General features: G+C 40.0%; 1 protein-coding gene across 3 annotated transcripts in view; it reads left to right on the top strand.

Annotated features, from left to right (window-relative positions):
• Positions 1-23,877, top strand: part of slc12a1 (solute carrier family 12 member 1) — a 157,041-nt gene that overhangs the window by 91,012 nt on the left and 42,152 nt on the right. For all 3 annotated transcript variants that reach the window (XM_059946047.1, XM_059946045.1, XM_059946046.1), the window contains 4 exons: positions 1,691-1,790; positions 5,772-5,883; positions 8,691-8,831; positions 10,029-10,135. In XM_059946047.1, coding sequence (XP_059802030.1) covers positions 1,691-1,790; positions 5,772-5,883; positions 8,691-8,831; positions 10,029-10,135 — 460 coding nt within the window. The remainder of the gene's footprint in view (positions 1-1,690; positions 1,791-5,771; positions 5,884-8,690; positions 8,832-10,028; positions 10,136-23,877) is intronic.

Genomic DNA, 23,877 nt, shown 5'->3' with positions numbered 1-23,877 from the left:
CCAACTCTGATCCCTGCAGCACACTACTAATCACTGGCCACCATTTGGGAAAACAGCCTTCTGGCACTCTCTGCTTCCTACTTCGAAGCCAATTTTAAATCCACCTAGCTAGCACTTGATTCCATGGAGTCTAAACTTCCAGAACAGTCTACAATGCAGGACCTTGTCGAAGATCTTGCTAAAGTCCAAATAGACAACATTCATTGCCCAACTCTCATCCTGGTTTGTTTATTTGGTTACCTCCTCAAAAATCTCAAAGCTATGGCTGACTCCGAATCAGATTCTTGTCTTTACAAATGCCTGAATTCTGTCCAGTCTTTATGACTGACGATGGAGCTACTATCTCCAAAAGGGCCCTTCATGATTTCTCCTCTAGCCTCCCAAAAATTTCAAGGGTGCATGTGATCAGGGCCTGGTTTTTATCCATCTTAAAACGCTGTCAAACTGCAAGTGCCTTCTCCCTGGTAATATAATTATCTTCCAAGTCATTTTCTTTTATTTCCCTTCTCTCCTGAACAACCCTGATTTTCTCCACAGTAGAACACAATGGATAAATATTTAATTAAAAATCTCTTCCCTCTTCTGTGGCCCAAGACATAAGCAGCCCTGCTGATCTCTGAAGGGACCTACTCTCTCCCTAGTCACCCTTTAATTTTAATATAGCTATAGAACCTCTTGGGATTCTCCTAAATCTTATTTGCCCAGATCCATATCATACCATCTCTTTGCCCTCTTGATTTTCCTTGTAAAAGTATTTCTAGTCTTATAGTCATGGAGGGATTTATTAGTCTCCCCAATCTCCTAAACACAATGTATGGTTCCTTTTAGCTTGCCAGTTTACCCTTCAAGCTAACCAGAACATGCTGCTCCTTCCTGCTGTTTTGATATCACACTCTTAAAAGCTTCTCACTTGCTATTCTTTATTTTCTCTTCAACAGACTCACCCAATCGACCTCTTCTTGATTCTGCCAAATTCCCCAAAGTTAGCCCTTCTCCAGTTAGGACTCTAACCCGTGTACCTGACCTATCTTTTCCAATCATTTTCTTAAAACTAATATAACCATATAACAATCACAGCACGGAAACAGGCCATCTCGGCCCTCCTAGTCCGTGCCGAACTCTTAATCTCACCTAGTCCCACCTACCCACACTCAGCCCATAACCCTCCACTCCTTTCCTGTCCATATACCTATCCAATTTTACCTTAAATGACACAACTGAACTGGCCTCTACTACTTCTACAGGAAGCTCATTCCACACAGCTATCACTCTCTGAGTAAAGAAATACCCCCTCGTGTTTCCCTTAAACTTCTGCCCCCTAACTCTCAAATCATGTCCTCTTGTTAATTATGGTTGCTAGAGCTAAATTGTTCCCTGACAGTTACTTTACCTTCCTCTTTTTCTAAGAAAAGGTCCAGTATTGCACCCTCCAGAATAGGGCCCTCTAAGACTTGGGAGACTTAAATGAACACATTTCACATATTCTGTCCATGTTTGGTATGGGGTTTAAGCCTGTGAAGGAATGAAAATGAGCAAATGCAAATTTAGTGCAAGCAGCTTGCCAACCTCATCTAGTACAATAGGTGAAACTTTTTCTTTGAACATTCATGATGATAATGTTTAATCAGTGATGACTGATGGTTTCAAAAGATGATTATTATACTGAGTTTAAAAATATTATTTTTAACAGAGGTGAATTGGGGCTCTTCAGCACAAGCCATGTCTTATGTCACTGCACTACAAGATGCTCTTTCACTGACTGGGGTGAATGATCATATTAAGAACTTCAGGTATGATAGGAGCATAACAATGAAGGTTGACTTCTAGATGTCAGATCCTTGAATGCTGTACCAACTAATCTTAGTTCCTTTTTAAATCTAGCCAATGTTATGTCAAGCTGCTTGGAAGATAGTTAAGGATTATAGAAGGAGATTGGGAAAAATTTGAAGTTAAAATTTGACAATTATTACCATCCTGGTTTCTAAAGATCAAAATATGTAGTAAACTCCTGATGTTGAATTTTGACCACAGCCTCGGTATGACAGTCTTGATTAATTTTGAAAGCAGATTAAGAAATCGGTAAGGGATAATTTGATTAAGCTGTTACTTAAATCTACTTTAAACTCTATCAACATGCTCAAGACTTTGGTGCTTGGCCAGCATATTTTCTGGATTATAGGACAAATAATCATTGAATCCATGGCACATCTTATTCATTTTTTCCCCACAATAACTCGGTAAGAGTATGGGAAGCAAAACTAGGTAAGTTTCAGTGGAGTGCAGGAAATGAAGCACCAGTAAATGGAATAGAGTTCAGTGAATTGTGGACCTGCTGTATGGGAGGGATAGCAATTTTAAGGACCCTGGTGAATGGAAAGCAAGAGCAGGAATTGGAGGCTCCATTGAGTGGTTGTGGGATGTTAGAACTCAAGCCCTGGTGAGTTGTTGGGAACTGGGAAATGGTCTTGGAGCATGGGTACCTGGGTTTCATTGAGTGCACAGGGAACATAGTGAGTTCCTATTGAGTGAAAATTACACATGTTATCTGGTGAGCCAGAAGCCAGTATAGTAGGACTTCTGAATGGTCAGCAGATTATCAGACTTCTACTGTTTCAGCAAAATTTCGAGGTCTAAAAAATCACTTCAGCCAGTTTTCTGTAACATGATGGATTGCAACCATTGGTAAATGATTTGCAGGTAACATTTAATTGTCAAGTAAGTTTTTTAATTGTAAATGTGATTGGCAAAAAATTAAGGTTATAAAACTGAGAACATAATAAAGTATCAAAATCATAAAAATACTCATTCAGCCATTGTTAATGACACATGATGCAGACATACTAATATTTCTGAGTTATTCATTTAAAATGATTTATGTCTTACTGCTATGATGACTTACTATGAATCTAGAATTGTTTGCTGATGATATCTTTCATGTTCGTACTGTCCAACTAAATGAAAAACTTTGTAATCTCAGAATGAAGCTGTTGTAATAAAATTGATTTGAGACAAATTACAATAATTGGGCATTAAGTCTGTTTAAACTTAATCAACTCTAAAATGAAATCTTTAGTTGATATATTGTTTCTAAGAGATACTGGATAATTACCAGTATGATGGAAATGTAAACTTTTAAATCTGGTGGGGAATTTGTTGGGGGGGTGAGGATGTAAATGGTATTGTCTCTTGTCCATCTTGATAAGCATATTTGGTTGTAAATCCAGTTACTCCTTTTCCATTAAAACAGCTTTTTTCGTGATTGTGAGGAACATGGTAGCATTAAGGTTCTATACATTATGCAGAAGAGCACTGCATAGAGCAGCTTGTGACCTTGTGTCCTAACTGGTTGCATTACTGTCTGGTTTGGAGGAGCTATTTCACAGGATTGGAAAAAGCTGCAGCAAGTTGTAAACACAAACAGCTTCATCATGGGCACTAGACTCCTCAGCATTCAGGACACCTTCGAAAGGCGATGCCTCAAAAAGATGGCATTCATCGTTAAGGACCCCTGTCACCCAGGATATGCCTTATTCTCATTGCTATCATTAAGGAGGGAGGAACAGGAGTGTAAAGTCATTCACTCAGTGTTTCTGGAATACCTTCTTCCCCTCCAACATCAGAATTCTGAATGCACAATGAATACATGAATACAACCTCAGTATTTTTTTCCTTACTCTTATTCTTTATGCACTGCTTATTTAATAGATCTATATCTGTATCTAGCTTGCTAATATAAATACATCTATATGGCTAATATAGATGTAGCTATAGTAGGGAGGTAGAGGCTCCCTATAGGGAGGTAGTTATTAGATATTGCAATGTACTGCTGCTGCAAACAACAGATTTCACAACATCTGCCAATAATAATTAAACCTGATTCTGAACTTGTGTAATATCCTAGGTTCCAAGTTCCTCTGTAGTTTTTAATATTTCTAACAGAGTATATTTATTAAACACAAGTAAATAGCATTCCTGTTATGGTTTTGCCTTTCCCCAGTTTTCATTTGTGTTAACAGCAATACTGGCAACTTCAGCGTGCAGGCAGTCTGCTCTCAGCTGAACTCTGCAGCCTTGCACACGTGATGGTCAGGATAGTACTAGCTTTAAGACTTGAGAGATGCAGTTAATTATAGTCCATCACATTAATAATCACATTAAAAAAAAAGAATCATTTCCATCAAACCTACTTTGAAAGCTGATAAATACTCCAGTAATAGACAAAACAAAGCAAGCTAAAAGATTTATTAGCAGGTAGGGCAATACATAGAGCTAGCAAAGTGCATACTCTTTCAGGAAGACCATGTAATACCATTCCTTTTTTTTAGACCATCTAAGATAGATTATCAAGTTGCAAAATCTTTTTGAACAACCTGTCCTTTGTAAACACCACTGTATATAGTATTGGTTTGATTAAAGATCCACAGGTGAAATTTCCCTCACTCTTTGAATTAATTCCAAAAGCATACTTGCGTAATACTTCTACTGTTGTTGCTGTGGTGTTTTCAGCACAGTTTCCCACTTCTGGATTAAATGTTCCAGAAGGGCTGCAGATTATTTTATGTGTCGTGAAGGAGGCAAATTTTGCATCATCGTCAAAATAAGTAAATCAGTTGCAAAACAGAAATAATTTGTATGTTTATCTAGGTGAGTGTGTCATTATTGTGTAGGTGCAAGGTTGGTAAGTGTGGCAGAGGCTGGGGATAAATGAAGCAAGGGGTTTTAGAATAAGTCCAAACATTCACATAGTCTTATTTTTCTAAGCTACCTTTTACCTTCTTCCAATTAATACTGACCTCTCTAAACAGGTTTTCTGATGGACAGAAGAAGAAAGCAATGTCCCAGAGACTCCAGTCCTATTCTTATTCAATGCTATGCAGTGGGATCCAGAAATTAAGCTCACTGTATTAACTAATCTGTCCTTACTGTGTAAGAAAAGTTAATAACCAGGTTATGGTAGTTAAATTTTCTCAGTCTCCCAGCTGTGCATCATAATTTACCATATAAGAAAAAAGTTTCACCTGCAAAAACAAAAAAACACTGCTCAAATTAGTGATTAACATCAATAATGCTACCCATTTCTTTGAAGAGAGGCTAATGAGCATCTGCAACTTGCAAACTAAGATTTAGTCTACTATGTAATGCATCACATTGCCAATATAGTAAATTAACTGTATTTGCATTGTGATTATTGAATTTGATCTGAGTTGGTAAACAATTACACTGCCACTGAGTTAATTTAAACAAAAAATGAATTGACAGGCTGTTCATTTCTTTCCAATCAAAAAAATACTCATGGTAGGCAAGGCTGAATTACCAGTTAGAACAAATTAAAATGAACTGTCAGTCAATGCAGTAACAGTCAGACCTGCTGAAGAAAGACAATACTGCAAAGTTGAGACCAAGAACACTTGACACTTTATGTAGTGCTAATGGAGACAATTTGATTTAAACTGCCATTCTAAAGATGAGCAGGAGCAGTGCACCTGAAATGTAAGCTTAATGGACTGCCAATTCTATTGGAAGCTTTGCTCTCTGTATGAACTCCAGTTCATTATTGCAGGCGATTACAGGGTGATTATGGATACAGAAGTGAGCCCTCCTCATTTTAGCAGCCAACTATCTTAATATAGAATTTATTAGCTTCCCATTATAGCATTTATTTGTTCTGTACGTGAATTTTATTTTAAGGAATCATTTTTAAAATCTGGTGGATGACTTTACTAAATTTTTACTCTCTTTTTTCTCTTTCCTCCCTTGTTCCCCCTGCATAGGCCACAGTGCATTGTATTGACAGGATCACCCATGTCCAGACCAGCTTTGTTGGATTTAACTCTTTCTTTCACAAAAAATTTCAGTTTGTGCATCTGTAGTCAAGTATACATGGTAATCACTATAACTGATTTCTCTTGCCATTCATTTCATTTTTAAAATGTACAAATGTGGTAAATGTTCATATAATGACAGCAGTTTAGAAGAAATATCTGATGTCCTCTTATAGTCTTGTTCAGCTGAAACTTTAGTGTACATGTAATGACACAAAAGTCTTGAGTTTGACTCTTGGATTGTAACTTCTAAAATTGGCGCTCATCCAAGATGAGCACTAATGCTTTGGGCCAGGTGCTGATGAATACAGTGTGTTTTGACTTATTTGTAGCAAGAAAGAATATAGAATGGGATGATGGCTGGTTTCAATGGAGATTGTGTCAAGTTCATAGACCCTCAAACAGGGGCTATCCAGGTCATTATCCACAGATGAAATTTGTGTGTGAAACCCATGCCACCTTTCAGTTTCCAGTATCCTACTTCATGTTCAAAAATTGCAAAATAATGTCTGTTATTTCTGTTGAATGATAAAGATTCCTTTTCTTTAAAAAAAAACTGCAGCTACAGTATTGCTAAATTTCAAGAGGCAGAAATAACGAGGTAGAATTGATCCATAGGTAGCAAGTTTTTAGATTTAAAGCTTTGCACATTGGCTACTTTGGATGTCACATTTAACAGCTGTCTCTACCTTTTGTAATCTGTGTTGACACTTACAAAACCTGTCTCAGTCTCTGTGGTGAACTACATATACCTGTCTGGACACGCCCCCCCCCCCCCCCCCCCCCGCTGACTGCTCCTGTGGCCCCTCCCATGGATCCCAGAATAAAGGCAATTGGGGACACCACCCCAGCCTCAGTCTCCAGGATGCAGTGTGGTGGTCAATTGCTGCTTGTTCTTTCTTCCAGCCAATAAAAGCCTATATCTTGCCTCACGTCTCCAAGAGTTATTGATGGTGCATCAGTCTCTTACATTGATAGACCATTTTCTTTGAATGCTAATAGATCATAGAAAATCATAAAAACATTGAAATCTTAGAACACTGGAGGGCATCCAGCCCATTATGTCTGCATCAATAGAAAAATGAACCACCTAATTGCACCTTCCAGCACCTAGTTTCATCTTCAGATTATGGTTTGTCAAGTGGACATCCAAGTACTTTTTAAAATGTTTCTGCTACTCCCTTGGGCATAGAGTTCCAGAGCCGCAGCATGACTCTCTTAGTTTGCTATGTCTCTTTGATTTCTCTACCAAGTGCAATGATTCTTGCTTTCAATTCAGTCCTTCTGCTTTACTATATCTAGCTTATTTAATTAAATACAGCACAAATCTCCCCTTACCTGTCTCTGAGCTAAAGAAATCCAACTCAACTTATCCATTCTCTCCCCATAGCCAAAATTTTCCATCCTTGGCAACTTCCTCATAAATCTTTTCTTCACTGCCTCAAAGTAATGTTTTTGCAGCCCTGTCATTTACCAACTCAGATGGATGTTTAGTTTGGACAAGAGGATGTGAGGTTTGATTTTAGATGTGTTGGTCATAGTAAAGGTGAAATTATTTACATGTTTATTAAAATAGAACAAGCAGCTAAAAGATTTAGCATTTGTGATTGGATGAGATGGGAAAAATAATTGATCACATAGACACCTTGCATTTATTAAAAATGCAAGTTGTACTTCCATATGTCCTAGTTTACACATTGCTTCCCTTTGCCTGAAATTTATTCAAAGGCTCTCAGACATGAAATATTAAGTTTCCATTGATGCTGTGTATTTACATTTTATATTCATTTCAGATTTAATTTTCATTTGGGTTGTTTTGTCTTGCTTTGAGTTTCAGCACAGTGTTAAAGGTCTTAGCCTAGATTGCTTCATATACAGCAGAATCTGAAAAGAGGACTTTAGCTGAAAATGGACAAAATGTGGACTATTTGCCCTTCCTCTTTGTGTTGTGATTATCCTTTGCAATTTTCAAGTTTTATTTAGTTAACTGTTTTGGACGAGATTAAATTTTGTTCAGAAAGGATGTGTTTTGTAAAAATTATAAACATTAGTTAATGGTAATGTCAGGTTTACCTTTTTAACTATCAACAAGATTGTCAAATGTTGAAACATTTGTACAGGATAAAGATGTGTTAATGTTTACAGATGGCAATATGACTTGAAACAACAGTTTATTCCCTGGTCTTGTCATTGGGCATTCACAGCTTTTGTATACATTCCTTGATTAGCATGGTGAAAAAATGGTTAAAATTCCATTCCTGAATGATATCAACAGTGAAACCGAATTTTCTGAAAGTCATAGAGTGAACTAATTGCGTTAGTATTTTTTGAACTCTGATGCTTGGGGATTCATTTGCTCATGTTTATCCACTAGATGGAGCAAAAACAGAAAATGTTGTGATCACTCATAAATTGAGTGGCATCAGTGGATGTTGCAGATGCTGAAAGTCTTAAGTAACACACAAAGTGCTGGTGGAATTCAGCAGATTAGTAGGTGCCTATGAAGGGAAATGAACAGTTGAGATGTTGGGCTGAGGGCCTACATCAGGATTCTGCATTTCCCTCCATTGAGGCTGCTTGAGTTGCTGAGTTCTCCCAGCATTTTGTGTGTGATGGAAAGAAAATGAGATGACATTTCCGGTAAATAGCATTTCATTAGAACTCTAGATAGAGTATTGCAGTTATGTGGGTGGTAGAAAAAAGAAAATGAAGGAAAATGGTAAGTTAAATGTTTCCCTGAAATAAGTTTGTACATGGTAAATATTGGTGGGAAAGCTTCAGTATATTTTATGAAATAAAAGTTACAGATGTTTAAGAAATGTGTTCAAAAGAATACCATTCAACATATCCATGTTATCCTATGCTTAGGGTCCACGGAAGCAGTCAGTCAGTGAAATTAATATGAATATGGATAAATACCAGCAATGGTTATCAAAGAACAAGAAGAAAGCCTTCTATGCAGCAGTGGCTGGAGAAAATCTGCGAGACGGAGTAAAGTGCTTACTTCAGGTGATTGCTTTATATTAGCAAATCCACTACCATAGTGCAGAGGTACTAAATATACTGATCAAGTCTTAAAACCACAGATTTGCTTTTGAATTTATTTGAGTTGATTCATATTCAATTAATTATGAAAGATATTTTAAAATGTAACATCTGTGGAATTTATACTGTTGGTAAATGTTCTACTGTATAAATAGACAATATTTTTCCAAGCTAACATTTAGAACAAAGGAAAATTATTTTTATTCTAGCTGTCAAACGCAAAATCGGAAAGTTTCACATGAAATTTTATACATGGCACTTTTGTTGAACATGTCTGTACAGATGGTCAGGCTTACAGTAGCCTCCTGTCTTTAGACCATAAAACATAGCAGATTTAGGCCATCAGGCCCATCGAGTCTGTTCCACTATTCAATCATGGCTGATTTATTATCCCTCTCAACCTCATTCTCCTGACTTCTCCCTGTAACCTTTGATGTCCTTACAAATCAAGAACCTGTCAACATCTACTTTAAATATACCCAAATGACTTGGCCTCCACACCCATCTGTGACAATGAATTTCATAGATCATCATTGTCTAGCTAAAGAAATTCTGTTCTAAAGGGATGTCCTTTTGAGGCTGTGTACTCTGGTCCTAGACTCTTAGATTATTGGAAGCATCCTCTCCATGTTCACTCTATCGAGGCCTTTTGATATTTGATAAGTATCAATAAGGTGATGCCACATTCTTCAAAATTCCAATTAGTACAGGCCCAGAGCCATCAAATGCAACTAGTATGTTAACCTTTTGTTAACTCTGTGGTCCTTCTGTAAACCTCTGGATCCTCTCCAATGACAGCACATCCTTACTTAGATATGGTCCCAGAGCTGCTCACAGTATTCAGATATGATCTGACCAATGCCCTTTAAAGCCTCAGCATTTCATCCTTGCTTCTATATTCTAGTCCTCTCAAAATGAGTAACAACATGGCATATGCTTTCATTACTATAGACTCAACCTGCAAGTTAACTTTGAGGGAATCCTGCACTAGGTCTCCCAAGACTTTATTTTGTCTAAGTTATAATGTTATACTAATTTTCTTGAATAATGTAATTGGAAAATATTCCAAGAAACAGAGAAGTATGGTTTGTCTGGGTGAAATCTGAAAAATACACTACCAATACTGTTTAATAGGATATAGCTTAACTTGTATTACACCAGGCTTCTGGACTGGGTCGAATGAAGCCGAATACACTTGTGATTGGATACAAGAGAGACTGGCATACTATTAATTTTCGAGATGTTGACAATTACGTTGGCATTTTGCAGTAAGTAGTTTTTGATCTATTGATTAAAATTAATATAATGTAGCATCTGGAGTTAGTGACTTTATTAAGTATGTCAGTAATGCTTTGGTATAATGTGAGACAAGAAAAATATCTTGTAGCAAAATGTCTTCAGAGATTTGTCAAATTCAGTTTTCTTCTATTTCCATTGTTGTTTTTGTTGTATATTAATGAAAATAGAATTTGTTATCACTTTCTTCATCAAGAAAATATTTTCTCATTGTTTTCTGCCAGTCAGATGTGAAGATGCATTACATCTGTTACTTATTGCTCTTTTATGTACTCTGTTTGTCTTCAAGTTCCGTTTATTGCCATTCAACTGTACACACGTATACTGCAAAATGAAACAACATTCCTCCAAACCAGGTGCACAGGTACACTACATGTAATTTACATTTATAACACACAAAGTAATATTATCACAAATAAAGTTTAAATAAGGTGCATTTATGACACAAGTTATAAAGTATTATGCTACTGGCACTTAATGTGTGATATGACCTGGGTGTGGCAGGGAGTTCAGTAGTCTGAAGGCCTGTCTGTGGGAAGAAGTTGTTTCCCATTCCAACAGTGCTTGTATGAATGCTATGGTACTTCCTGCTGATGGTTGGGGGGGGGGGGGTGGTGTTTGCAAAGAGATTGTTGGATGGATAGGAATGATAATTGACAATGTTAAGGGCCCTGTGAATGCAGCACTCCTGATAAATATCTGTAATGGGTGGAAGAGAGACCCTGGTGATTTTCTCAGCGGTCCTTACAATCCTCTGTAAAGACTTGTGATCAGATGTCTTGTAATTCCTGTACCAGACAGTGACGAGGCTGGTCAGGTGCTCCTGTAAAACTTGGTTAGAATGGAGTGGGGGGGCGAGTGGGGGAAGGAAGTCTAACCCATCACAATCTTCTCAACGTTAGAGATGCTGGTATGCTTTCTTGACCAAAAAGGTGATTTTTGAGGGACCAGGTGTGATTATCCATTACCAGTACTCCCAGAAACTTTCTGCTCCCAACTTTCTCCATGGAGGAACCGTGTACGTGCAGTGAGGAGTGGTCAGTCTGGACCTTCCTAAAGTTCAGAATCATCTGTTTGGTCTTGTCCACATTGAGACTCATGCTCTTACCATTCTACCAGCCACTCTACCTCTTCTCTGTATGCCATCTCATCATCATTGTTGATGAGGCCAACCACTGTTGTCATCGGGACCTTGATGAATTGGTTGGAACTGGATCTAGCAGTTCAGTCAGGAGCAGTAGCGGGCTGAGCACACAGCTCTGGGGAGCACTGGTGCTCAGCCTCATGGAACTAGAGATGTTTCTTCCAGCTTGGACAGACTGTGACCTTTCTTTCAAGAATATAGTCATTGAGGCAGATTACTGTCGCCCACTTGGGCACTGGGCTGAAGATGGCTGCCTTGAACCCTAAGGAGACAGTAGACTGTCCAGAGAGATGTTGAATATGTTTGTTAGAACCTTGGTTAGCTGGTCTGCCAATGCCTCAGCACCTGTCCAGGTACATTATCAGGCCCTGGTTAGGGTCCTCTGCACATCTGCTGCAACTAGACAGAGCGCCTGCTCCTTGGTGGGAAGGAGGGGGAGAGGTCTTCCATGCCGGCACATCATTTTTTGCATCAAACTGAGCATAAAAGACATTCAGACTATCGGAGAAGAGCGATGAGTTCACTGATGATTCTTGCATACATCTCTATCAGATTTTCAGGCTAGGCATGAAACTGTATAAGGTTTACTTATAACAGCAATCATTTAACTTCCTATCCCCATTCCTGTTTCAGTATTGATCAATGGCCACTCTCAACCCCTCATATTCCATGTGGGTAGCTTTCAAACTGATGGCATGAACATCAATTTCTCCTTAGAAACTTAAAACACCTACGGCACAATACAGGCCCTTTGGCCCACAAAGCTGTGCCGAACATGTCCCTACCTTAGAACTACCTAGGCTTTACCCATAGCCCTCTATTTTTCTAAGCTCCATTTACCCATCCAGGAGTCCCTTAAAAAACTGCCACCAGCAGCCCATTCCACGCATTCACCACCCTCTGCGTTTTTTTTAAAAAAAAACTCACCCCCGACAACTCCTCTGTACTTGCTTCCAAGCACCTTGAAACCATGCCCTCTCGTGCTAGCCATTTCAGCCCTGGGGAAAAGCTTCTGACTATCCACACGATCAATGCCTCTCATTATCTTGTACACTTCTATCAGGTCACCTCTCATCCTCTGTCACTCCAAGGAGAAAAGGCTGAGTTCGCTCAAATCTATTCTCATAAGGCATGCTCCCCAATCCAGGCAACGTCCTTGTAAATCTCCTCTGCACCCTTTCTATGGTTTCCACGTCCTTCCTGTAGTGAGGCAACCAGAATTGGCTTCTGACCAGGGTCCTATATAGCTGTAACATTACCTCTCGGCTCTTAAATTCAATCCCACGGTTGATAGAGGCCAATGCACAGTATGCCTTCTTAACTACAGAGTCAATCTGCATAGCAGCTTTGAGTGTCTTTTGGACTTGGACCCCAATATCCCTCTGATCCACCACATTGCCAACAGTCTTGCCATTAATACTATGTTCTGCCATCATATTTGACCTACAAAAATGAACAACCTCATGCTTATCTGGGTTGAACTCCATCTGCCACTTAACAGCCCAGATTTGCATCCTATCAATGTCCCGCTGTAACCTCTGACAGCCCTCCACACTATCCACAACATCCCCAGCCTTTGTGTCATCAGCAGGATTACTAACCCATTCCTCCACTTCCTCATCCAAGTCATTTATAAAAATCACAAAAAGTAGGGGTCCCAGAACAGATCACTGAGGCACACCACTGGTCACTGACCTCCATGCAGAATATGACCCATCTACAACCACTCTTTGCCTTCTGTGGCCAAGCGAGTTCTGGATCCACAAAGCAATGTCCCCTTGGATACCATGCCTCCTTACTTTCTCAATAAGCCTTGCATGGGGTACCTTATCAAATGCCTTGCTAAAATCCATATACACTACATCTACGGCTCTACCTTAATCAATGTGTGCTTAGTCACATCCTCAAAAAATTCAATCAAGCTCATAAGGCATGACCTGCCTTTGACAAAGCCATGCTGACTATTCCTAATCATATTATGCCTCTCCAAATGTTCATAAATCCTGCCTCTCAGGATCTTCTCCATCAGCTTACCAACCTTCTGTTAACTCTTTTTCCTTTCCCTCTTCTGTTCTGCAATCAGGTCTCTTGCCTCTTCTCCTCATTTGCTTATCACCTGTCCCTGGCGCCCCTGCTCCTTTCCATTCTGCCATGGTCCACTCTCCTCTGGTATGAGATTCCTTTTTCTCCAGCTCCTTGTCTTTTCCATATAACACCTCCCAACTTCTTACTTCAACTCCTCCCCCACCACCTGGCTTCATCTATCACCATCTATCTTGTCCTTCATTCCCTCTGTTATGATTTGTAACTCCAAAACATTAATCTAAAGGAAAACACGAGTCCAAAATGTGAGTCCAACTTCGTGTTCACTTTAAGCAAGGCACACATGTATCACATGGTGGCATCATGAATTATATAATGCAGGTATTTTTACATATAACACATTATTTAAACAAACTATGAATGCTTACTCAAACAATATATTTACAATATTATTCCAATTTTACTTGGATATTAATACAAAACACTCTTCCATGCTTAGCTATAAGCACCGACTCAATAGAAAATGCATCAACTATATAGACCATGGGAGAGAAGCAGAATTAACCATTCAGCTCATCATGGCTGATCCTGTATCCCACTCAACCCCATACACTTGCCTTCTCGCCATTAACTATCAATTTTTGCTTTAAGTATACCCACAGTCTTGGCTACCACAACTGTCTGTGGCAGAGCATTCCACAGATTCACTACTCTCTAGCTAAAAAGAATCCCTCCTTATCTCTGTTCTAAAGGGTCAACCCTCAATTTTAAGGCTGTGCCCTCCAGTTTTGTACACCTCCACCATAGGAAACATTCTCTCCACGTCCACCCTATCTAGTCATTTCAACTTTTGGTAGGTTTTAATGAGATCCCCCTGCAATCTTCTAAATTCCAGTGAGTACAGGCACAAAGCTGCCAAAAGCTCCTCATATGTTAACCCCTTCAGTCCTGGAATCATCCTCATGAACCTTCTCTGGACAATCTCCAATGACAACACATACATTCTGAGATATGGGGCCCAAAACTGTTGACAATACTCCAAGTGTGGCCTGACTAGTGAAATTAATGCCAACATTGCATTTGCCTTCTTTATCTCAGACTCAATCTGGGAGTCTTGCACAAGGTCTCTGAAGTCCCTTTGCTCCTCTGATGTTTGATTTTTTTTCCCATTTAGATAATAGACTGTACTTTTGTTCCTTTTACCAAAATGCGTTATCATACATTGTCCAACATTATATTGTATCTACCACTTTTTTGCCCATTTTTCCAATTTGTCCTTCTGCAATCGCATTGCTTCCTCAGCACTGCTTACCTCTTCACCTACCTTCATATCATCTGCCATCAATCCCATTATCTAAATCACTGACAAAGTGAAAAGTAGCAGTCCCAATGCTTAGTCACTGGCAGCCACCCAGAAAAGGATTCCTTTATTCTCACTCATTGTCTCCTGCCTGTCAGCCATTCCTGTATCCATGCCAGTATCTTTCCTATAATGCCATGGATTTTATTTTATTGAGCGGCCTCATGTTTGGCACTTTTATCAAATGCCTTCTGAAAATCCAAGAAAATGACATGCACTGTCTCTCTTTCATCCACTCTGCTTGTTACTTCCGCAAATAATTCTTTACAGATTTCTCAGGCAAGGCAAGATTTCCCTTTACAAAGGCATGCTGACTTTAACTTACTATATCATTAGTCTCCAAGTACCCTGAAACCTCATCCTTAATAATTGATTCCCACATTTTTCCAACCACTGAGGCTAGGCTAACTGGCCTATAATTTATTTTCTTTTGTCTTCATCCCTTCTTAAAGAGTAGAGTGGCATTTGCAATTTTCTGGTCCTCTGGAAGCATGCCTGAATCAAATGATTCTTGAAAGATTATAACCAGTGAATCTGCTATCTCTTCAGCAACAACTTTCAGAACTCTAGGATGTAGTCCATCTCATCTACTTGTCCACCTTAAGACCTTTCAGTTTCCCTAGCACTTTTTCCTTTTTAATAGCTATGGCACTCATTCCTGCTCCCTAACACTCACAGACCTCTATCAGATGCAAAGTACCCATTAATTTTATCTACCATTTCTTTGTTCTTCCCCCCCCCCCCATTACTACCTCATTGCTATCATTTTCCAGTGGTCCAATATCAACTCTCACCACCCTTTTACTTTTTATATAACTGAAAATACTTTTGGTATCCTGTTTTATATTATTGACTAGTTTGCCCTCATATTTCATCTTTTCTCTTATAGCTTTTTTTAGTTGCCTTTTGTTTAAAATTTCCCAATCATCCAACTTCTTAGTCACATGTGGTATGTTTTATGTCCTTCCGTTGGCTTTTATGCAGTTCTTAACTTCCCTTGTTAGCACGGTTGTCTACCAATGCTATTTGAGAACAACGTCTTCTGTGAGACATATCTATCCTGTGCCTTATGACCTATCTTCAGAAACTTCAGCCATCTCTACTCTGCCATCATCCCTGCCAGTAGCCCCTTGCAAACCACCTGGACAAGCGCCTCTCTCATGCATCTGTAATTCCCTTTATTCCATTGTGAATACATCTGACTTATGCTTCTCCCTCTCAAATTGCAGTATGAATTCAATCATATTATGATCACTGTCTTCTAAGGCTTCCTTTACCCTAAGCTCCCTAATAATATCTGGATTATTACAACACACCCAATCTAAGATGGCCTTTGCCCAAGCTGCTCTAAAAAGCCAGCTCGTAGGCATTCAACAAATTCCCTCTCTTGCCATCCGACACCAATATGCAAGGGGATTGGGAACAATCAGTTTGAAGTCCACCATTACAATTGTGATATTAGCCTTATTACATGCCCTTTCTAACTCTCTGCAAGCTCAATCCCACATCGTGGATACTATTTGAAAGCATATATATGATTCCAATAATGTTTTTTACCCTTGCAGTTTCCTAACTCCACCCACAAAGATTTGACATTCTCTGACCTATGTCACCTCTTTCTAAAGATGGGTAATTCCATCTCTTACCAACAGAGCCAAACCACCACCTATCCCTTCCAGCCTGCCCTTTTGATACAAAATATATCCTTTGATATTAAGCTCCCAACTATGGCTTTCTTTCAGCCACGACTCAGTGATCCCACAACGTCACACGGACCAATCCCTAATTGTGCCACTAGTTCATTCACCTTGTTCCGAATACCACATGCATTTAAATAGAGCACCTTCAGTCCTGCATTCTTCTCCCTTTTTGAGTTTTGCCTCTGTGGGACAATTTAATTCTTTCGACTGTCCACATTTGTACCCAGTCATTGGCTTGTCCTTCCTGAATTCATGGTACACCCATCATCTACTTGTAAATCTGCTGACTTATCCTCAGCTCTTTATCATACTGGTTCACATTCCCCTGTCATATTAACTTAAACCACTCCCAACAGTTTTGGCAAACCTGCCTCCAAGGATATTGGCCCCCTCAGATTCAACACTTCCCTTTTGTACAGGTCCCACCTGCCCCAGAAGATGTTCCAATTATCCTGAAATCTGAATCCCTGCCCCCTGTTCCAATTTTTCAGCCACACATTTATCTGCATCCTCATTCTATTCCTCTCCTCACTCTCGTGTGGCACAGGCAGCAATCCCAAGATTACTATACTTGAGGTTCTGCTTCTCAACTTCCTTCCTAATTCCTTATATTCTATTTTTAGGATCCCCTCACTTTCTCTGCCTATGTTGTTGGTACCAATATGTACCATGACTTCTGGCTGCTCATCCTCCCTTTTCAGGATATTGTGGATGTGTTCAGAAACATCACAGACCTTGGCACTTGGAGGGCAGACTACCATTTGTTTTAATTTTTTTTTTGTGCCCACAGAATCGCCTATGATCCCCATTACTACAGAGTCCCCTTAACTATAATGTCCCCTATTACTACTGCCATCTTCAGTTCCCTACCCTTCTGAGCCACAGGAGCAGACTCGCTGTCAGAGCACAGTCGCTGTTGCTTCCCCCACGTAGGTCCACGCCCCCTTAACAGTATTCAAAATGAAGTAATTATTGTTGAGGGGGACAGCCACAGGGATGCTCTCCATTGTCTGATGTTTTTCCTTCCTTCTCTTGACAGTCACCCATTTATCTGTCTCCTGTAGCCTTTGGGTAGTTATCTCCCTGTAACTCATGCCTATCAACCCCTCACTTTCCCTAACACAGTCTCTAAGGAGCTGCATCATGACGCACCTGGTGCAGATGTAGCCACTGGGGAATTGGAAGTCTCCTGGTAATCCCACATCTGACACCTATAACAGAATACTGGTCCTGCAGACGTACCTCCTGTCCTTTCAAGTGTTAAATAAGAAAAAGAAATAAGAAGTAAATTTATCTTCTTGCCTCGCTGAAGATAAATTGAGCCAAAGTCTTGCCACTGTGACTCAGACCATTCCTATGATCACTGTTCCACTAGATGGTACCTTTCTTTTATGGAGATTGGGTTTTTCAAGCTCTGCTCTGCTCCGCGGTCCAATCCACAGTATACTATATAATTCAACTATATAGATATTTGTAACAGAGTCCCATTCAGGCCTAAAGATTTAATCACTGTGGAGGTTTTCTTACTCTTGTGGGATAACTTCTTTCCTGACAAGGGGGTTCACTCTGCTTGGCAGGTGAGACTTATGGCTGTGAAGCAATCTCAGGTTCTGGGGTCTCCTCTGCGATGGCTGTAGGGGTTGACTCTGAGACGGGTGGTTCTGACAGCTGTGAACATCTTTCTTCTCTAACAGTTGACTGCTCTCAACAGATGATATTAGATGCAATCTCCACTGTGTAGGAGAGTGGTCTAGCCCTGTCCTAAATCTTTCTGAGTAAAAACTCATGATCATCTCTGTAGTCCTGCACCATGACTGATTGTCCAGGAGTGAAGCATCAAACCTTCTTGTTTGAGGAGCCCTCGGTTTGTCTCAGCTGTTTGTCCTACGTACTCCTTAAAGATTCAGTTTGAGGAAGTCCAATCATGAGCGCAGGGGACAACCTAAGAACAGTACATCTGAGTTACTGGCTGTGGAGTGTGCTGCATTTCAATATGCATGGAGGAAATAGGCGAGCATCTGATTCAGTGCCAGTGTAGTGTATTCTGACTTTATGAAGAACACAGTATGTTCTTTAGACTCAGGATAGACCTTTCTGCCAAGCCATTTGTAGCGGGGTGGTATGGTGCAGCTGTAATATGTCTTACATCATTTCTTTTTAGGAATAACTGAAATTGTTTCGCATCAAACTGTAGTCCATTGTAACTGACTGTGCTCTGGAACGTCAGTCGTTGAGAAGAAGCTTCTCAACAGATCAGCAGTGTGCAAGGCTGTAGTGGAGGATATTGGGAACATTTCTGGCCACGTTGCATCCACTACTACCAAAAAATTTGTGCCCATGAATGGTCTGGCAAAATCTACATGAATCCTCAGCCAGGACAATGCAGGCCTTTTCCAGTGATTGAGAGGCGCTGTGTTTGCAATCCACAGGATGCAAGACAAGCTGCTCGATCTGCTGATCTATTCCAGGACACCAGACAAAACTTCGAGCCAGTGCTTTCATTTTAACCACATCTAGATGACCGGCAGGTGACCACTTCAGCTCTCAGCTTAGATGGCACAACAATTCTCAATCCCCACATCAAGCAACCTCTGTCAAGGGTAAGTTCATCCCAGTGCTGGTAAAAATGGGGAACTGGAATTTCTGTTGTACATTCTAGCTATTTTGGGTTGCCATGTAGACCTAAAACTGTGAGATCTTTTCTGGTTTCCCTTTGGATCATCACTGCCGTAATATTGAGACTTTTAATTTGTGTTAGGGAGAATATGTTCAGAGGAGTGTCCTTTTTTGTAAATTTTTCAGGTATTTCCTTTTCCAAAGGTAAAAGGAATAATCCATAAGCATTTCTATGATTAGTTGTCCTCTTGAATTCAGTCTTGTAATTGCATCCTCCAAGAAACAGAGCCCATCTCTGCATTCGTGCTGCTGTAGGTTGGACAGCCATCTGTGGTTGGTGATCAGTAATGAGGGTGAACTCGCTCCCATACGTACTGGTTGAAATGTTTTGCACCCTGAGCCAGACTCAAGGCTTCTTTGACAATCTGGGAACATGATGCAGAGGCTGTGGGACGTTCACTTCCATTACTCATAACCTGTGACATGACTGCACTGATACCATAAGGCACGGCTTCAATGGAAGATAAGAATTATGATGTGTCAGTCCAGTGAATGATGTCACCACTTCCTTTACCTGTTTTGAAAGTCACTTCACACTGCCCTGTCAATTGTCATTTCTTCCTGATCTGCAGTAATAAGCTCAAAGGGTGAGTTGACTTTATTAGAAAGGATGTGGCATGCAAATTGTGTATGGACTTCAAATTAAAATTCAGATTTAATTATCATTCAACCACACATGAATACAGCCTGATGAAACAACATTCCTTTGGGCCCAAGGTGCAACACAACTCAACATGAGGCACACAGCACATTCAGGATAGTGAGCACACAGTCAGACAAAAAATATATATAGCCCAAGTCTCCGAGTGACATGCCTCACAAGTTGATGGTGTAGTTCCCAGCAGTATGCATACATACAAACACACACACAATCCAGCCTCTCATTCCACCAATCAAACACTGGAGAGCATCACCAACGGGAGTGGCCAGTCCCCAACCAAGTACATTCCACTGTCTCTGGTGTCTCCTCTGCTGCACTGCAGCTTGAGGCCTACTCTTCACTACAACTGAGGCCTCTGCCATCTGTTGCACCACCAAACAAGGGAAACAGGCCAGTGTCTTCCATTATCAATGTCTAACAGGGTCTTGCAATTGCAAGACAAAATGTCTAAGACAATCACCTGAGGCTACACTGCATGTCACCTTCATGCGCTAATTCTGATGCCTTCCTGTAACAGACAGCAGCATCATGGTCTGCACCAAGTCCAGCTCCTCTGCCAACAAGCATCTTACTGATGGGGTAGACCTGCAGTACCTGAAGTTCTTGGAATCTAGCATTTCCTTGGGATTGTAAAAAATGTTTTTAAAAAGACAGAAACACTTTTGGTAGGCCCCTGAGAGGCTCCTGTGTCTGAGTGTGCCACCATCTTACTGAAAATTTCAATCAAGTTGTAGGTCTCAGCCAATCAGAACCCCACTATGCTGACCCTCCTTTTTTTTGTTTGACACATACAAGCCTGATGTGGCTTTGACTTCTCATCTTTTTTTTCTAGTCTTGATGAAGGGTTTTGGCCCAAAACATTGACTGTTTACTCTTCTCCATTGATGTTGCCTGGCCTGCTGAGTTCATCCAGCATTTTGTTTGTTGCATGACTTGTTGGTTGTTGTATTTCATTGTTATGAAGGTCATCCACACAGGGGTTATCTTTTCTCAAGTATTAAGTTCTGAGTTGGATATCTGCAGGCTTCAGTTCAGTATGTTTAAAATAGTGTTCATACTCTTTGTGGCATGACTGAAACAGCCTAGCTAGTGTCCAATTCAATCTGAATTAACTTGACATTCACTTCTGGCATAAGCCATATTGCTTCCTTAGTTTTAACATTGTAAATCTCAAGTCTATTTAGTCTTGCTTCATTCTCATCATTATCAGATTTTTCATCAACAACATGCAGATTAGTGCTCTTTCTGAAACTGCAGCTTTTTAGCTTTTTCTCTTCCCTGTGCAATCCATTTGTTTTTGTCTGCCTGACATACTCTTTGAGTATGTCCTACTTTGTTATATTTATTTGTAGTTTCACCTTTAAATCTGCTTTGAAGGAAAACCAAAGATAGTGTATCATTTACATAGTGATAGAAATATCAATTTACAAAAGGATCTGAGTATTCTTCCCTATGCTAATCACTGAATACATCTGTGCAAATGTAGCAGGCATTTAGGAAGGCAAATAATATGTAAACCTTCTTTGCAAGTGTTTTGAATATAGGCACAAGGATATCCTGCCACAATTGGTGAGATCAGTTACTTACTGTACATCATTTTAGTTTCCTTACCAAAGACTCAGTATAAAGGGTATGCCAGACTGATTTCTGGAATGGTGGGTCTGTGCTCTATTAAGAAATTGGGTCAATATGACCTGTATTCATCAGAGTTGAATAGGACAGATATTGTGGCAATTCAAAAACTTCTAAAGAGACCTGATAGGTTGGATGCAGGGACATTGCTTTCCCTGGAAGAGGGTGCAGAGCCAGGGATCATGGTCTTGGTTTACAGGGTAAGATATTTTGGGCTGAATACTGTAAGGAGAAGATGATAAACCTAAGGAACTTTCTATGACAGAAGGCAGTAAAGAGTAAACTGTTTTAGACAAAATCTCTGTAGGATTATAGGAAGAGTGAAAATGTTGTATTGAAACTGGATCAAGCATGTTCACAGTGATGGGCTCAAAGAGTAGAATTATCAACTTCTCTAATTTTTGTTTTTTTCCCAAGATTGTGAAAATCCTCCAAGAATCCCAAACTGCGCTTTTTCTTTCATATTGTAGTTTTCAGAACAAAGCATAGCTAAAAAGATGATGGTATTGAATGCTGAGCTGTAGTTGATAAAGAGCATCCTGATGTATGTGTCTTTGCTGTCCAGATGTTCTAGGGTTGAGTGAAGAGCCAGTGAAATGGTATCTGCTGTGGACATGATGCTTGAGTAAGGCAAATTGGAGCAGATCCAAGTCACCTCTCAGGCAGGAGCTGATATGCTTCATCACCAACCTCTCAAAGCACTTCATCACTCTGGATGTAAGTGCAACTGGACAATTGTCATTGAGGCAGGTCACCATGCATTTCTTGGGCACTAGTAGAATTGAAGCCTGCTTGAAGCAGGTGGGTCCCACACACTGCCGAAGTGAGAGGTTAAAGATCTCAGTGAACACACAAGCAAGTTGGTCAGCACAGGTCTTCAGTTTGTGGCCAGGTACCCTGCCTGGTCCAGAAGCTTTCATGGATTCACCCTCCTAAAAGCAGCCTGAAGCTTTGGGGACGGAGATCATAGGATCATCAAAGCCACTTGTAATTCCTGTTTATAAATATACGTATGAAGTGTTTGAGAAGCTGTTATTCAGAGCCTAGCCACTCCTCCACCCTCCACCCACCCCCCACCCCTGCCATATTCCAAGCTGGCAGGAAATTGTGGTCCTTCCACCATAAAGTCTTTGCAGTGGCTTCAGTGTATCTTTCAGCACATACTCCTGCAGCATGCCCTGTGCAATTAAAAGCATTTACTTACAGATATCTTGGTGCACCAGAAGTCTAATAAGTTTCTTGCTGCTGGAAAATAAATTGCATTCCTGCAAACACCAGTACAGGTTTCCCCTGCAATCTGAAGGTAGAGCGTTCCTATGAAACTGTGTGTAAACCAAAATGTCGTGAAGCGAAGAAGCAATTACCATTAATTTATATGGGAAAATTTTTTGAACGTTCCCAGACCCAAAAAAATAACCTACCAAATCAAACCAAATAACACATGAAACCTAAAATAACACTAACATCTAGTAAAAGCAGGAATAATGTGATAAATATACACCCTATCTAAAGTAAAAGTATTGTATGTATGGTGTAGTTTCACTTATCAAAATCAGGAAGGCAGCGAGCCAAAATCAATTTGGAGAAAAAAAAGGCACGTACATGCATATGTACGCACATGTGTATGCACGTACACGCATACACATGTACAGGCATGTGCAAACAACAGTCTGCTCAAGGCTTCATGGTCATTGTAGTCTTTCTCGGGGTAAACACACATATAAAGTGGGCATCTTTTTTTAATAAAAGTGAAAATCCCCTTTGGTTAGTGAAAACAGGTGTTAATGTAGGTCTTTCGTAATAGTGAGTTGTCGTAAAGCGAACGTTCTAAAAACGGGGGGACACCATTATATAACTATAACCCTCTGTTATACAACTATTTAGGACAAACCTGACCAGGGATTCGTTTTCCAGATTGTTATTGGCAGCATACATTGAAAGTAAAACTCCGAACAGTGCAGGAAGGATCAGTCAGACAAGCATGGTCTTGGTGCTTGTTCTATTTGATCATCCTTACAAAGCAAATCTACCATCCCAAGAATGTAGCGTACTAAATTTTCATGCATTTCCTCAATACCACTATATACTTAAAAGAGAAAGAGACTAAAACAGCCCACACAAATCACAACCATAATCTGTCCCTTAGGCTACATCCACACTACGCCGGATAAATCTGTAACTGAAGCTTTTTCTCTTCATTTTTACCCTCCATCCACACTAAAACGGCGTTTTCGTCTCCAGAACCTAGAGCTTTTCAAGAACGCTTTCCAAGGTGATTATTTTTGAAAACGCTGCTCGGGCAGATCAGTGTGGACGGATTAACCGGAGACTTCTGAAAACGCTATCAGACGGCAGCGTGCTATTTCATTGTTTTCTTGAACACAACCCAACAATTTCAGAACAGACGGCAATGAGACTGAAGCCAGAAGAGTTAGAAATGTATTCACCAAATACTTTGACTCATAACTTACTGAATAAATAAGTATACTCACTTTGCC

The sequence above is a fragment of the Hypanus sabinus genome, chromosome 21, assembly GCF_030144855.1.
Source record: "Hypanus sabinus isolate sHypSab1 chromosome 21, sHypSab1.hap1, whole genome shotgun sequence".
NCBI lineage: Eukaryota > Metazoa > Chordata > Chondrichthyes > Myliobatiformes > Dasyatidae > Hypanus > Hypanus sabinus.
Note: the sequence above shows the minus strand (reverse complement) of the source record. Positions and strands in the feature narration are given on the sequence as shown.